Raw genomic sequence first — 16,680 nt, 5'->3', positions numbered from 1 at the left:
CATAAGTTTAAGTTGGCTTTATCAAAAGCCTTTCTGATTTCCATAGCCAAGGAAGTTCCATAGCTATTGATTTCAACTCATTGGTACTGGGTGATCACAGGGAATCTCAGTGATCAGAGATTAGCTAATAATATCTTCCCAGTTAGGAAAGTTTGAAGCCAGTTGGCTATCTTTCTTTCTATATGAAAGTTATTCATACACGAAGGTGTGAAATTTTCAACTACCTTTCCTGGAATATAATTCATGAGTATGTATCAGTAACAATGTATGTCTCCTTTTATGAACATCATGGGCAAAGGATGAAAACAGAACAATCACCTCTTAAACATGTCAATCAGTTACCATAGCCAAGTGCACTATGACATTATGATTGTTTCAGAGCAGGGAGCATTTGCTGTTCATCATTTTATCCTGAATGTTTTTCCTAACCCTGACTCAGGGTAGTAGTCCTCAATATGTATTTATTTGAAATGCATGTTTTATTTTCCTGTTAGATCTTGTAAATATCAGAGTTCCAAGGACATAAATCTGTTAAAGCCTTGGCTCATGTTTATTGTTTTTGTGTATCTCTTAAGGAAATGATATTTTGTTTATATTTTCTGATCCAAAAAGAGCAAAAGTCCCTACACTCAAGATAGCTGTTACAATCAGATGAGAAAATGGAAAGGCAAATAAAGAGGACGTGATTCCCTACAGCTGTGAACAGTGATATGGAAAATATACTGGCTTTTAGGTAATATAGGGATTCACAACCTGTCTCTACCACTTACTGCTTGTGTAGCATAGTAAAAACAACACTAAATCTCTCTCAGATAATTAAGACATAGAATCTGAAACACAGTGGGCACTTGATACATGTTATCCCTTTTTATACTCCTACCTCTTTGTAAGGAAATAGTTCTGAGATAGAATAAAGTTCAGAATCAAAGTAACAAAATGCTTAAGCCATTTTGACAGAAAATAGCAAATATGTGGAAAACATAACAAAATATCAAACAATTATATAGGTTAAGGGGGATGTGCCCAAGAGCTGGAAGAAGAGAGATTTTCTCTATGAATGATTCAGCCAAGAAATTATAGAATGATAATATAAAGCTATTCATCTGTGTTCAAATTTTTATCTAAATGCCTAGGATTGACATGCAATATATGTTTGCTCTTAACCATTTGTAGGACCTTGATAACATTTAAAAATAGATTTACATTCATTCATTTCACTCTTCACCACATTCTCTTTTTGAATCTATCTCTCTGTGCCCCCTTCTGGAAGTCTCTTTTAATTACTTTTTCAGAGTGGAAATTGTATTTGTTAAAATATGCCAGTCTTCAATATTCAAATAAACGTATTCCAATTGTGGAAAAATGTGAGATGGAATACATTTAATAAAATGAGGTCTCTAATTATTTTTTCACTCAAATTTGATCATGTCTTTTTTTTTTGGTCTTAGTTTTTAAATGTTTTATTTTTATTTTATTTTTATCCTTACTCTCTGGATCCTACTTGCTCAGGTAAAAAAGTAAGACACTAAAACTTGTTTAAAGATAAACTATTAACAAGTGTTAACTTAAGGAAACTTCTAGAATATTTTCCATTTGGAAGTCCATTTTTCATGGAAATAGAGCCATTTTGTTTATGTTAATTTGTACCCAGAATTTTCTGCTTACTGAAACATGATAGAAAGTTCTATTTCAATACACATATATCTAACTACATCATTCATTTTCAAAGACCTTGTGGCATTCTAGGATATAAATGTACCATAATTTATTTAGCTAATATTCTTGAAACTTGTTGAGATGATTCAAAATCAAATGAAATTTTAGTCATAACAATTCTCTGAACATTTATCACACACAGCCTAGTGTTTTCAATTGTTTTACTAAAAAGAGAAAGTCTTGAAAAAATACATCAGATGGTAAAATGTCAATTTGAAGCAGTGTTTCCCACATTAAAAATATTGACATTTTTCTCTTTTCCAAATTTAACTGCAATTTAAATAACATTTCTGTATTCATTTGTCTTTTATTGATAGAAGACTCAATAGTATTAGTCAGTTGGGTTAGAGTGGGAAGAGCTGGAGGTCTGGAGACAGGTCCTGGGCTTAGACGTGGCCTTTGATGCTTGATGTTCAAATGCTAAAGGCATTTTCCCTGTTTTCATTGGGAGAGGGTGAGTGATTACTGGAGTTTCTATATTCTGACACCAACTGGCCTTCTTATTTCCTGTGATACGGAGAGCAAAATCATGAAAATGTTATATACCAGAAGCAGAAAGCAGAGAATTCTCTCCTATCTCCAAAAAGCAGAAGTTAGCAAACACTGAGCTTTGTGTGTAGGTATGTGTGTATATATGTATGTAGGTGTCCCTGAAGATAATTTATATTTTTGTTTTATATGTTTTGAATCTGTTGAATTTGAAACACTTTTAGTTTATAAGAAAGTTGCAAAATTATTTAATGAAATACTATAAACCCTTCACCCAGATTCTCTCTCACTATGTTTTATGTACATACACATTTATATACATTAATATAGAGCTATTTTTTCTGAACCAATTGAGAATAAGTTGCCCACATTATGCCGTTTTAGCTCCAAGTACTTTTATTGTTTATTTATACAATGGCATTCACTTAAAAATCATAATACAATGATAAAAAAGAAAATTAATGTACATAAATTTTATACATAATTTTATACATATATGTGTAAAATTTATACATAAATGTATCACCAAGACTAGAGATCATATTCATATTTTGCCAATTGTTCTAATGTCCTCTAAGATAAAAAAAAATCCTGGTCCTTAGTCTAATCTAGATTCACACAGTACTTTTATTTGGCATGTCTGTTTTGTCTTTGTACATCTGGAATATTTCCATAATCTTTCTTTGTGGACTTGATATTTTTAAGGAGTACGGGACAATTATTTTATAGATGCTGCTCCATTTAGGCTTGCCAGATATTATCTTGTGATTAGGTAGAGGTTATGGTTTTTTTTTGTTTGTTTTTTTTTTTTTTTTTTGCAGAATCTTGCTCTGTCATCCAGGCTGGATTGCAGCAGCATGCTCTTGGCTCATTGCAACCTCCACCTCCTGGGTTCAAGTGATTCTCTTGCCTCAGCCTCCTATGTAGCTGGGATTATAGGCATGCGCCACCAAGTTCAGCTAATTTTTGTATTTTTTGGTAGAGACGGGGTTTCACCATGTTGGCCAGGCTGGTCTTGAATTCCTGACCTCAGGTGATCGGCCCGCCTTGGCCTCCCAAAGTGCTGTAATTATAAGCATGAGCCACTGTGCCTGGTCAAGGTTATGTATTTTTGACAATAATACTATCGAAGTGATATTGTGTTTTTCAATGTGCAACAAACCAGGAGCTGCATAATGTCTAGGGGTTCCATTAATGATAGTAGTTACTTAGATCACTTGATTAGAGATAGTATGATTTTGTCATTTAAAAGTATTTATAATCTTCTGTATATAAATATATCTTATATACATTTTTCCTAATGTTTGGCATCCATTGAGTTTTCTTGACTGAAAAAATGTATGATTTTTTTCTATATGGTGGTTTTTCTCTTCATTTTTTCTATGCTAATTAATTACTGTAACAAAGCATTTTCCATTCTTTCCCTTTTATTCATTCATGTGTTTATTTATTTATTTATGTTACCATAGGCTTGTGGATTCTTATTTTATCCTATGTCTTATAACATATTACTATTAAGATTCATTTTGATGATCCAATTTTCTAGATTTGGCCAGTGGGATCTAGTTCAAGCTGGCTCCTGTGTCTTTCAAAAAAAGTCATCATTCTAGGAACATTGTCTTACTTTTTGTTACTGTAAGTTGTTCCAGGCTCATTTTGAACATATCCTGCTCCGATTCAAGAATGAAGTATTTATCCAATGTATTTCCTTTTAGTAAAGAATTATATTAAGGCACCAAGAGCTGGTCTTAGGTATGCTCATTGCTACTGTAATGACATGTACATACATTTTCAAAATATATTTAAAGACACTTTCTAGTATCTGTCTCTAGCTCTCTATTATAATCCATTAATTCATGCGGTATTCCCATTCTCATTTAATATTACAGGGTTTAATTTTGCCATCATCTTTTCTATGTTTTTATATTCCTACTTTAACATTGAGAAACCTGGATTCCATTACCCATAATGTATTTACTATTTCCTCAGCCTTGTAATAGACCTCAGTAGTTTTAAATTGCTAAATTGTGCCATTGTGAAAAGCAAACCAACTCATTATATTTCAATTAAAAATTTACTTTAATCAGAGAGTATATGTCAAAGTACAGATTTCAAGTACTATTTGGTGTCTTTTTTTTTTCTTTACAGCACATCTTGACTATTAATTTGAAACACGGTTTTTTTCCCATGCTTGTAGATTCCAGGGATTTGTTTGTATATGTGAAATATCAATATATAATTCTAAAAGTTAAAACTATACAAAAACATATAATAAAGGAATTGTCACCACTCCTCACCTTTTCAATCCATTTTTAAACTCTTATTCTTCTTTACAATTCTCACCCTCTCCTTACAGATAACTAGTCTCCTTAGTTCATCTTTCCAGTGTTTCTTTTTCTCACATATCTGCAAATACATTATATTATATCTCCTTATCTGTTACAGAAACCTTAGCATGCCTTTGATTCCTTTTGCACTTTGCATTTTTCACTTAATGTTGTAGTCTGGATATCACTCCAAATTACCTCTTAAAGATTTTCTCATTTTTTTTTTTTTACAACTGCGTAGGACTCCATTTTATGGAAATAGGCAAGTGTACTCAACCTCTCTAATGGATGAGCATTTCAATTGCTTTCAAGTTTTAGCAATTACAAACAATGCCTTCATGGATAACCTTGTTTATATTTTTGAAGCTGAATCATTAAGGAAAATGTCGAGACATTCATTTCCGAGTCAAAGGTAAATGAATACATAGTTTTATTTATATTGTCAAATTCTCCCTTATAAATGTTGGACCAATTTACATTCACAATAGCAGTGTTTGAGAGTGCCAGTTTCACTTGAACTTTGCCATGAAAATGTGTTGTCATACTTTTAAATTTTTGTTAATATGAAAGGTAAGAAATATTTCAGTGGCTCACGCCTGTAATCCCAGTACTTTGGGAGGCCGAGGCTGGCGGATCACCTGAGGTCAGGAGTTCCAGACCAGCCTGGCCAACATGGCGAAACCCAGTCTGTACAAAAAATACAAAAAAATTAGCCAGGCATAGTGGCGCACGCCTGTAATCCCAGCTACTTGGGAGGCTGAGGCAGGAGAACCACTTGAACCCTGGAGGCGGAGGTTGCAGTGAGCCGAGATCACGTCACGGCACTTCAGCCTAGGTGACAAGAGCGAGACTCCATCTCAAAAAAAAAAAAAAAAAAAAGACTGGGAGCAGTGGCTGACGCCTGTAATCCCAGCACTGTGGGAGACTGAGGCGGGCAGATCACGAGGTCAAGAGATTGAGACCACCCTGGCCAACGTGGTGAAACCCCATATCTAGTAAAATACAAAAATTAGCCAGGCGTTTTGGTGTGCACCTGTAGTCTCAGCTACTCAGGAGGCTGAGGCAGGAGAATCGCTTGAATCCGGGAGACGGAGTTTGCAGTGAGCCGAGATTGCGCCACTGCACTCCAGCCTGGTGACAGAGCGAGACTCCGTCTAAAAAAAAAAAGAAATAATTTTCCAATATATTTTAATTTGTATTTTTATAATTGCAATGAGGTTGATCTTTTTTCTTTGTATTTTTAAAGTTCATTTTTTGTCTATTTTTGGGGGTGATTTTGTCTTTTGCTCATTTTTCTATCACGTACTTGGTCATTATTCTAAATCCCATCACTCTCAATTTTTTTTCTTTTGTGTTTCTGCTTATTCCCATGGAGTTAATCTATGTTCTCCACTTATGCTTGGCCCAGGCTAAGCTGTCAGTCAGTGCAGCTCATTCTGCTACCCTTCTGCTAGCCTTGTTTCCTTGTCACCTAAAATACACTTTTTAAGTTTTTAATAATGTTGAGTCAGCATTAACAGAATTGGCCCAATGTGGCCAATTAGCGAGAAGTCTCATTTCTATTTTTGTGGCATTTTAATCCTTTCTTATTCTGTGTTTCTCTTTCCTTGGTGTCAACATTCTTATATGGATATGTGATAGTCTTCTTTAGTGTCTTTCTACTGTCCGTGCCATAACAAAGATCCTTCCTTTGCTAAATGTGAGATGTGTACAAGTAATATCTTACATCTGTACTTTGCAACAATTGCATGTTATATGTACTTTCACCACCCCTTAGTTCACAGATAAAAAAGAAAAACCAAGTTACAGAGAGATAAATAACTGAGTTCATACAGCAAGTAATTGATACAACCAAATTTTCAAACCAGGCAACCTGCTTTCAGAGCTTGAACTCAAAACCAGCAATATATATGCAGCACCAGATAAGTGTATTTCATTGATTTTGAAAACTTGAAGACATATAATACTGCATCCTAAGCTTTCAAAAGACAAAAGTTTGTTGGCTAATGTATTAGGTAAAGAAGTTATCTGATTTTAATTAAAAAGGGCAAAAGTAGACTGCAGTTCATATATTAAGTAATTACAATTCTGTGGTGTCATTGGTCTTGAATATTAATTTATACTTAATTTGTTATATCGGATATTAATTATACTTGGTAGAAGGACAAGAATTAATACAGAATTCATTAATAAAAGAGTGTGCTGGTTTATTTTAAACTATCCTTAGATTATCTCTACACAATCAAGGGATATTTTTGGTCTATTTGGTGCGAGAATTATATGATCCAAACTGAAATGATCACTGGGGAAGTACATTTTCACCTGATAACCTTTATTTAACTGAAATAATTACATCACACATGAACTAGTATAAGTATGCATTCACAGCCACAGCCATGTGCATACTGCATAACATCTGCCAGACTGGAGGCACCATGAGTCATTGGAGTAAACCAAGGGCTTAGTTGACGTTGTCACATGGTCATGATCCTTTATTATTATTATTAAGAATTAATTGTATCACAAATGTGAACTAAAACTAATTTGAAATAAAACACTAATAAAATGCTGATTAAATAAAACACATGCCAGTACTAATTATTAAAATTAGATAAATTAAAAATAAAAGAATCAGAAAACAAATTTTTATATCATCAAGTATTGTTTAAATCAAGTTTACTGTGATTGAAATTACCTTACAGTTATCTGTGTGACAGAGACTAAGGTTAATCATCAAAGGAGAAAATTCTAGGACACATATTTTTTCTGACATTGAAATGTTGCTTTCTGAGGAGTCTTTATTCCTGCAGAGAAATCAACACAACTGGGAAACTCTTGTCTCTCATGCCTGCTGTTTGCTTATTTTAGACAAGGGACATTCATCATAGCTTAGGTGATGGAAACTGAGCAATGCTTGAAGTTTTAAGACTAACTCTGCAGAGCCCAAATAAGCAGAAAGCCTTAAAATAATCTCATGAACTCAGTGTAGTCAGGATAGAATAAGCCAGGAAAATCCCGAATCCCCGTTTACCTTAATCACTCTGACAGTTTTAATGGCACACTTGTAAGAAAATAATTCTTTACTGGTGCTCAACACCTTCTATATACTTCATAAAGGGTAAAATATATGGTTGAGTCTTTCACATAGTCCACACTTCAGATCCCCCACAATCTGATTCTGTGCTCACATGTTTTGTGTGAAGTTTGGAATCAGTAGGGTTTTCCTTTGAAAGAAATCACTCCTCCACCTGCCATCTCGCTCTGTCAACTTCGGGAGAATGCCAAATATTGGTTCTGAGTTAATGCTATGTGGTGTTGTTATTCTAACATCCCAACAGGAAAGTGCCAATTAAAGGGAAAAAGTGTTGAAAATAAGTTATTTTGTTAAAAGAACATATGTAGGAATGCTTCTCTCTTAAATATAGTCGTGGACCAAAGTACAGAAATTAAGTGTTTGCATAATGGAAAACTAGACAATTTGAATGAACAAATAACGTAAATATAAATGTAATAATAATAACACAAAATTGTTATTCAGTATACTCGTATTTTACATACTGCCTTGTAGGGTTATTTTCAGTGATTAACATATTTCACCTGGCATTTGTTAGCACACACTGACTGCCACCACCACAGGACGGAGAGGGGAGTCAGTGGGCATTAACCACAGTGTAAATCAGGTTGTGGAAACGCAGAGGCAGTCACTTGCCCTGGCACCCACACACCTAATGTCTGAAGAAGCCACAACAAGTTCCTATGTTGTATATTCTCAGCCTAGTTTTTCTTACTAGACTCGATAAGGAAGCAAAATAATTAGATCTATGGGGATATTAAGTATGAGTCAACACAATGCAAAAACTATCAAAGTAGTCAATCACTCTTTGTCTTTGATTGTTGCCAACATCTTTTTCTCCAACTTTTATTTTGGATTCAGGGAGTACCTGTGCAGGTTTGTTACTGGGGTATATTACATGATGCTGAGGTTTGGGGTAAGAATGGTCCTGTCACCCAGGTACTGAACACAGTACCCAGTAGTTAGTTTTTCAAACCTTACCTCCCTCCCTCCCCCATATAGTAGTCACCAGTTTCCATTGTTGCCATTTTTTAAATCCCTGAGAATCCAATGTTTAGCTCCCTCTTATAAGTGAGAACATGTAGTATTTGCTTTTCTGATCCTGCATTAATTCACTGAGGATAATTATTGCCAAAATCTTTAATCAGATAAGCAATGTGTAGAAATATGTTAGTATTAGAAGCATATTGAAAATGACATTGATACTGTGTCATTTTGTTCTCTCTTAATGACAAGGACCCTATCTAAGAGAGTTTAGTTGTCTCTCTTTTTTTTAATTATAATTATTATACTTTAAGTTTTAGGGTACATGTGCACAATGTGCAGGTGTGTTACATATGTATCCATGTGCCATGTTGGTGTGCTGCACCCATTAACTCGTCATTTAGCATTAGGTATATCTCCTAATGCTGTCCCTCCCACCGGCCCCCACCCCACAACCGTCCCCGGAGTGTGATGTTCCCCTTCCTGTGTCCATGTGTCCTCATTGTTCCATTCCCACCTATGAGTGAGAACATGCAGTGTTTGGTTTTTTGTCCTTGCGATAGTTTACTGAGAATGATGTTTTCCAGTTTCATCCATGTCCCTACAAAGGACATGAACTCATCATTTTTTATGGCTGCATAGTATTCCATGGTGTATATGTGCCACATTTTCTTAATCCAGTCTATCCTTGTTGGACATTTGGGTTGGTTCCAACTCTTTGCTATTGTGAACAGTGCCGCAATAAACATACGTGTGCATGTGTCTTTATAGCAGCATGATTTATAGTCCTTTGGGTATATACCCAGTAATGGGATGGCTGGGTCAAATGGTATTTCTAGTTCTAGATCCCTGAAGAATTGCCACACCGACTTCCACAATGGTTGAACTAGTTTACAGTCCCACCAAAAGTGTAAAAGTGTTCCCATTTCTCCACATCCTCTCCAGCACCTGTTGTTTCCTGACATTTTAATGATCAACATTCTAACTGGTGTGAGATGGTATCTCAGTGTGGTTTTGATTTGCATTTCTCTGATGGCCAGTGATGATGAACATTATTTCATGTGTTTTTTGTCTGCATAAATGTCTTCTTTTGAGAAGTGTCTGTTCATATCCTTCGCCCACTTTTTGATGGGGTTGTTTTTTTCTTGTAAATTTGTTTGAGTTCATTGTAGATTCTGGATATTAGCCCTTTGTCAGATGAGTAGGTTGCAAAAATTTTCTCCCATTCTGTAGGTTGTCTGTTCACTCTGATGGTAGTTTCTTTTGCTGTGCAGAAGCTCTTCAGTTTAATGAGATCCCATTTGTCAATTTTGGCTTTTGTTGCCATTGCTTTTGATGTTTTAGACATGAAGTCCTTGCCCATGCCTATGTCCTGAATGGTATTGCCTAGGTTTTCTTCTAGGGTAGGACTAACATGTAAGTCTTGAATCCATCTTGAATTAATTTTTGTATGAGGTGTAAGGAAGGGATCCAGTTTCAGCTTTCTACATATGGCTAGCCAGTTTTCCCAGCACCATTTATTAAATAGGGAATCCTTTCCCCATTGCTTGTTTTTGTCAGGTTTGTCAAAGATCAGATGGTTGTAGATATGTGGCATTATTTCTGAGGGCTCTGTTCTGTTCCATTGATCTATGCCTCTGTTTTGGTACCAGTACCATGCTGTTTTGGTTACTGTAGCCTTGTCTTATAGTTTGAAGTCAGGTAGCGTGATTCCTCCAGCTTTGTTCTTTTGGCTTAGGATTGTCTTGTCAATGCAGGCTCTTTTTTGGTTCCATATGAACTTTAAAGTAGATTTTTCCAATTCTGTGAAGAAAGTCATTGGTAGCTTGATGGGGATGGCATTGAATCTATAAATTACCTTGGGCAGTATGGCCATTTTCACGATATTGATTCTTCCAACCCATGAGCATGGAATGTTCTTCCATTTGTTTGTATCCTCTTTTATTTCATTGAGCAGTGGTTTGTAGTTCTCCTTGAAGAGGTCCTTCACATCCCTTGTAAGTTGGATTCCTAGGTATTTTATTCTCTTTGAAGCAATTATGAATGGGAGTTCACTGATGATTTGGCTCTCTGTTTGTCTGTTATTGGTGTACAAGAATGCTTGTGATTTTGGTACATTGATTTTGTATCCTGAGACTTCGCTGAAGTTTCTTATCAGCTTGAGGAGAGTTTGGGCTGAGACAATGGGGTTTTCTAGATATACAATCATGTCATCTGCAAACAGGGACAATTTGACTTCCTCTTTTCCTAATTGAATACCCTTTATTTCCTTCTCCTGCCTGATTGCCCTGGCCAGTACTTCCAACACTATGTTGAATAGGAGTGGTGAGAGAGGGCATCCCTGTCTTGTGCCAGTTTTCAAAGGGAATGCTTCCAGTTTTTGCCCATTCAGTATGATATTGGCTGTGGGTTTGTCATAGATAGCTCTTATTATTTTGAGATACATCCCATCAATACCTAATTTATTGAGAGCTTTTAGCATGAAGAGTTGTTGAATTTTGTCAAAGGCCTTTTCTGCATCTATTGAGATAATCATGTGGTTTTTGTCTTTGGTTCTGTTTATATGCCGGATTACATTTATTGATTTGCATATGTTGAACCAGTCTTGCATCCCAGGGATGAAGCCCACTTGATCATGGTGGATAAGCTTTTTGATGTGCTGCTGGATTCGGTTTGCCAGTATTTTATTGAGGATTTTTGCATCAATGTTCATCAAGGATATTGGTCTGAAATTCTGTTTTTTGGTTGTGTCTCTGCCAGGCTTTGGTATCAGGACGATGCTGGCCTCATAAAATGTGTTAGGGAGGATTCCCTCTTTTTCTATTGACTGGAATAGTTTCAGAAGGAATGTACCAGTTCCTCCTTGTACCTCTGGTAGAATTCGGCTGTGAATCCATCAGGTCCTGGACTCTTTTTGGTTGGTAAGCTATTGATTATTGCCACAATTTCAGAGCCTGTTATTGGTCTATTCAGAGATTCAACTTCTTCCTGGTTTAGTCTTGGGGGGGTGTATGTGTCCAGCAATTTACCCATTTCTTCTAGATTTTCTAGTTTGTTTGCATAGAGGTGTTTGTAGTATTCTCTGATGGTAGATTGTATTTCTGTGGGATCAGTGGTGATATCCCCTTTATCATTTTTTATTGCATCTATTTGATTCTTCTCTCTTTTCTTCTTTATTAGTCTTGCTAGCGGTCTATCAATTTTGTTGATCTTTTCAAAAAACCAGCTCCTGGATTCATTAATTTTTTGAAGGGTTTTTTATGTCTCTGTTTCCTTCAGTTCTGCTCTGATTTTAGTTATGTCTTGCCTTCTGCTAGCTTTTGAATATGTTTGCTCTTGCTTTTCTAGTTCTTTTAATTGTGATGTCAGGGTGTCAGTTTTGGATCTTTCCTGCTTTCTCTTGTGGGCATTTAGTGCTATAAATTTCCCTCTACACACTGCTTGGAATGTGTCCCAGAGATTCTGATATGTTGTGTCTTTGTTCTCATTGGTTTCAAAGAACATCTTTATTTCTGCCTTCATTTCATTATGTACCCAGTAGTCATTCAGGAGCAGGTTGTTCAGTTTCCATGTAGTTGAGCAGTTTTGAGTGAGTTTCTTAATCCTGAGTTCTAGTTTGATTGCACTGTGGTCTGAGAGACAGTTTGTTATAATTTCTGTTCTTTTACATTTGCTGAGGAGAGCTTTACTTCCAACTATGTGGTCAATTTTGGAATAGGTGTGGTGTGGTGCTGAAAAAATGTATATTCTGTTGATTTTGGGTGGAGAGTTCTGTAGATGTCTATTAGGTCCACTTGGTGCAGAGCTGAGTTCAATTCCTGGATATCCTTGTTCACTTTCTGTCTCGTTGATCTGTCTGATGTTGACAGTGGGGTGTTAAAATCTCCCATTATTATTGTGTGGGAGTCTAAGTCTCTTTGTAGGTCTCTCAGGACTTGCTTTATGAATCTGGGTGCTTGTGTATTGGCTGCATATATATTTAGGATAGTTAGCTCTTCTTGTTGAATTGATCCCTTTACATTATGTAATGGCCTTCTTTGTCTCTTTTGATCTTTGTTGGTTTAAAGTCTATTTTATCAGAGACTAGGATTGCAACCCCTGACTTTTTTTGTTTTCCATTTGCTTGGTAGATCTTCCTCCATCCTTTATTTTCAGTCTATGTGTGTATCTGCACGTGAGATGGGTTTCCTGAATACAGCACACTGATGGGTCTTGACTCCTTATCCAGTTTGCCAGTCTGTGTCTTTTAATTGGAGCATTTAGCCCATTTACATTTAAAGTTAATATTGTTATGTGTGAATCTGATCCTGTCATTATGATGTTAGCTGGTTATTTTGCTCGTTAGTTGATGCAGTTTCTTCCTAGCCTCAATGGTCTTTACACTTTGGCATGTTTTTGCAGTGGCTGGTACCGGTTTTTCCTTTCCATGTTTAGTGCTTCCTTCAGGAGCTCTTTTAGGGCAGGCCTAGTGGTGACAAAATGACTCAGCATTTGCTTGTCTGTAAAGTGTTTTATTTCTCCTTCACTTATGAAGCTTAGTTTGGCTGGATATGAAATTCTGGGGTGAACATTCTTTTCTTTAAGAATGTTCAATATTGGCCCCCACTCTCTTCTGGCTTATAGAGTTTCTGCCGAGAGATCAGCTGTTAGTCTGATGAGCTTCCCTTTGTGGGTAACCCGACCTTTCTGTCTGGCTGTCCTTAACATTTTTTCCTTCATTTCAACTTTGGTGAATCTGACATTTATGAGGTTGCTCTTCTCGAGGAGTATCTTTGTGGCATCCTCTGTATTTCCTGAATCTGAATGTTGGCCTGCCTTGCTAGACTGGGGAGGTTGTCCTGGATAATATCCTGCAGAGTGTTTTCCAACTTGGTTCCATTCTCCTCGTCACTTTCAGGTACACCAATCAGACGTAGGTTTGGTCTTTTCACATAGTCCCATATTTCTTGGAGGCTTTGTTCATTTCTTTTTATTCTTTTTTCTCTAAACTTTCCTTCTCCCTTCATTTCATTCATTTCATCTTCCATCACTGATACCCTTTCTTCCAGTTGATCGCATCAGCTACTGAGGCTTCTGCAGTCTTCACATAGTTCTCAAAACTTGGCTTTCATCTCCATCAGCTCCTTTAAGCACTTCTCTGCATTGGTCATTTTAGTTATACATTCATCTAATTTTTTTTCAAAGTTTTTATCTTCTTTGCCATTGGTTTGAATTTCCTCCTATAGCTCGGAGTAGTTTCATCGTCTGAAGCCTTCTTCTGTCAACTCGTCAAAGTCATTCTCCATCCAGCTTTTTTCTGTTGCTGGTGAGGAACTGTGTTCCTTTGGAGGAGGAGAGGCACTCTGCCTTTTAGAGTTTCTAGTTTTTCTGCTCTGTTTTCTCCCCATCTTTGTAATTTTTTTCTACTTTTGGTCTTTGATGATAGTGATGTACAGATGGGTTTTTGGTGTGGGTGTCCTTTCTATTTGTTAGTTTTCTTTCTAACAGACAGAACCCTCAGCTGCAGGTCTGTTGGAATTAACTAGAGGTCCACTCCAGACTCTGTTTGGCTGGGTGACAGCGGCAGTGGCTGCAGAACAGCGGATTTTTGTGAACCACAATTTCAGCTGTCTGATCGTTCCTCTGGAAGTTTTGTCTCAGTGGAGTACCTGGCTGAGTGACGTGTCAGTCTGTCCCTACTGGGGGGTGCCTCCCAGTTAGGCTGCTCGGGGGTCAGGGTCCCACTTTAGGAGGCAGTCTGCCCATTCTCAGATCTCCAGCTGCGTGCTGGGAGAACCACTACTCTCTTCAAAGCTGTCAGACAGGGACATTTAAGTCTGCAGAGGTTCCTGCTGACTTTTTGTTTTCTGTGCTCTGCCCCCAGAGGTGGAGCCTACAGAGGCAGGCAGGCCTCCTTGAGCTGTGGTGGGCTCCACCCAGTTCGAGCTTCTTGGCTGCTTTGTTTACTTAAGCAAGCCTTGGAAATGGCGGGCGCCCCTCCCCCAGCCTCGCTGCCACCTTGCAGTTTGATCTCAGACTGCTGTGCTAGCAGTCAGAAAGACTCCGTGGGCATAGGACCTTCCGAGCCAGGTGCGGGACACAATCTCCTGGTGTGCCATTTTCCAAGCCTGTTGGAAAAGCGCAGTATTAGTGTGGGAGTGACCCGATTTTCCAGGTGCCGTCTGTCACCCATTTCTTTGACTAGGAAAAGGAGCTCCCTGACCCCTTGCACTTCCCTAGTGAGGCAATGCCTCAGCCTACGTTGGCTTACACACGGTTTGCTGCACTCACTGTCCTGCACCCATTGTTTGGCACTCCCTAGTGAGGTGAACCCAGTACCTCAGATGGAAATGCAGAAATCACCCGTCTTCTGCATCGCTTATGCTGGGAGCTGTAGACCGGAGCTGTTCCTATTTGGCCATCTTGGCACTGGAGGAGTTTAGTTCTCTTTTGTTCCAAAACAACTTGTAGAGTTGTTGTTCCTTGTTTTTTTTTTTTTTTTTTTTTTTTTTTTTTTTTTCTGATTTTAGAAAAAAATATGTGCTCATTATGGAAAACATAAAAGTGGAGAAAAGTATTAAAAAAGCAAAAATCACCCATAGTCTCAAAACCCCAAATCCATCCCCTGAAGCATTTTTTTTATACTTTCCTCCAATATCTTATGTGTGTGTTTTTTTAATAAAGTAAAATTGTGCACTCCTGAAGGGAATGTAAAGCAAACCCTTTCACTTTTCCAAACTAAATTATTATGGACCATTTTTCTATTGAACAATTGTATCACTCAATTTAAATACAAAGTATTTTACCCAGCTATTGTCTGAAAAAATCAAAGCTGTCTAATTACAGTATGGTATATTGTACTTTTTAAAAAGCTTGATATATTTACAGATCAAAAGCGTGTAACACCACACCTGGGTTGCTATAGAGATGTCTACATTTTATCAAGATTTAAAAAAAGTTAACAATAAATGCATTTTTATAGGTATGCTAAAGACTTACCATAACTTAAACACTCACAAAAACTTTTTTTTTTGCGTCCGTATTCTGGGAAAAATACAGGGGCAAGATATGTGCCTTTTAAATAGCTTTGTTTTCTAAACTTCTGTCCCTTTTTCTTCTGACACATCCTTTCCACTCACTTATTTTCTAGTTTAGAATTGCCAGTGAAAAAGTTATGTTTTTCAAACTCTTGAAGTATGGCCTGCCAAACTGATAGTGTGAAGTATGGAGAAAAATAATGTGTATGCACACATTGCACAACATGTACATGTACATACGTGTATATATGCACATATGTAAACACAGACATATTATATGCATACAAATGTGTTTTTTATATCTGTTTCTACTCTATGTATGTACTTACAAACAGAGCACTAGCATGAAGATTCTTAAAGTGTACATAGGACAGAATCAAGGTTATCTGATCTAGATAAGAGTCTTCGTACATATTCATAGCTCTGAAATTATCTGAGAGTTTGGGAAGGATATTTCTCTAGGGACCTACAACCTTAATGTCAGGGTGTTGATTTGACAAGCATCTCTAAAAAATCCATCAGTTTATTAGTAAAAGCAAAGTGTAACATTATTATTTTTTTAAAAACCCAAACTTTAGAAACCCTTGGAGTAACTCTTATGAGAAATACCTGACTTTTGTAAGCCATGACTACAGAATTTCATGTTGGCAGTGGCAGAAAAGAGAGTGCAGATGGAGAGGAGCCTAGGTTCCCATCTGTCATAGCAGCATGCAGAAGATACACTGCTTATTGCTTCAGCTGTTTCTATATGCTGAGATACAGTCTTGAAAAGGAGCAAACTCCAAACTCATAGTTCTTTAAGCAGAATTTATCAGCTGGATTCAAAAGAAGCAAAAACGTTAGCATGATGAAATAATATGCAGGTAGAGCCTGAGGAAACCTATTAATATCAAGGAGGAAATAGAACAGTCAGAGCATGGTATAGTCATGTTATTGAACAGAGATGTAAAGGAGAGAACTATAAATTCTTACTGCTGAAGTACTAGCCCTGCAGGACATACAGGCTGCATGAAGCCTATGCTTCCTGGGATTTTTTTTTTTTTTTTTTTTGAGAAGGAGTCTTGCTCTGTCACCC

General features: G+C 36.9%; 1 protein-coding gene across 5 annotated transcripts in view; it reads left to right on the top strand.

Moving 5' to 3' along the window:
* DPP10 (dipeptidyl peptidase like 10) overlaps window positions 1-16,680 on the top strand; it is a 1,432,672-nt gene that overhangs the window by 1,133,649 nt on the left and 282,343 nt on the right. Inside the window, exon 6 of one of the 5 annotated variants that reach the window (XM_055262570.2) lies at window positions 4,912-4,937. The exons of the other annotated variants lie outside the window; for them this stretch is intronic. Coding sequence (XP_055118545.1) covers window positions 4,912-4,937 — 26 coding nt within the window. The remainder of the gene's footprint in view (window positions 1-4,911; window positions 4,938-16,680) is intronic. 5 annotated transcript variants of the gene reach the window in all.

This window comes from Symphalangus syndactylus, chromosome 22, assembly GCF_028878055.3.
Source record: "Symphalangus syndactylus isolate Jambi chromosome 22, NHGRI_mSymSyn1-v2.1_pri, whole genome shotgun sequence".
In the NCBI taxonomy this organism is placed as follows: domain Eukaryota; kingdom Metazoa; phylum Chordata; class Mammalia; order Primates; family Hylobatidae; genus Symphalangus; species Symphalangus syndactylus.
This window is presented reverse-complemented; position numbering and strand designations above follow the sequence as displayed.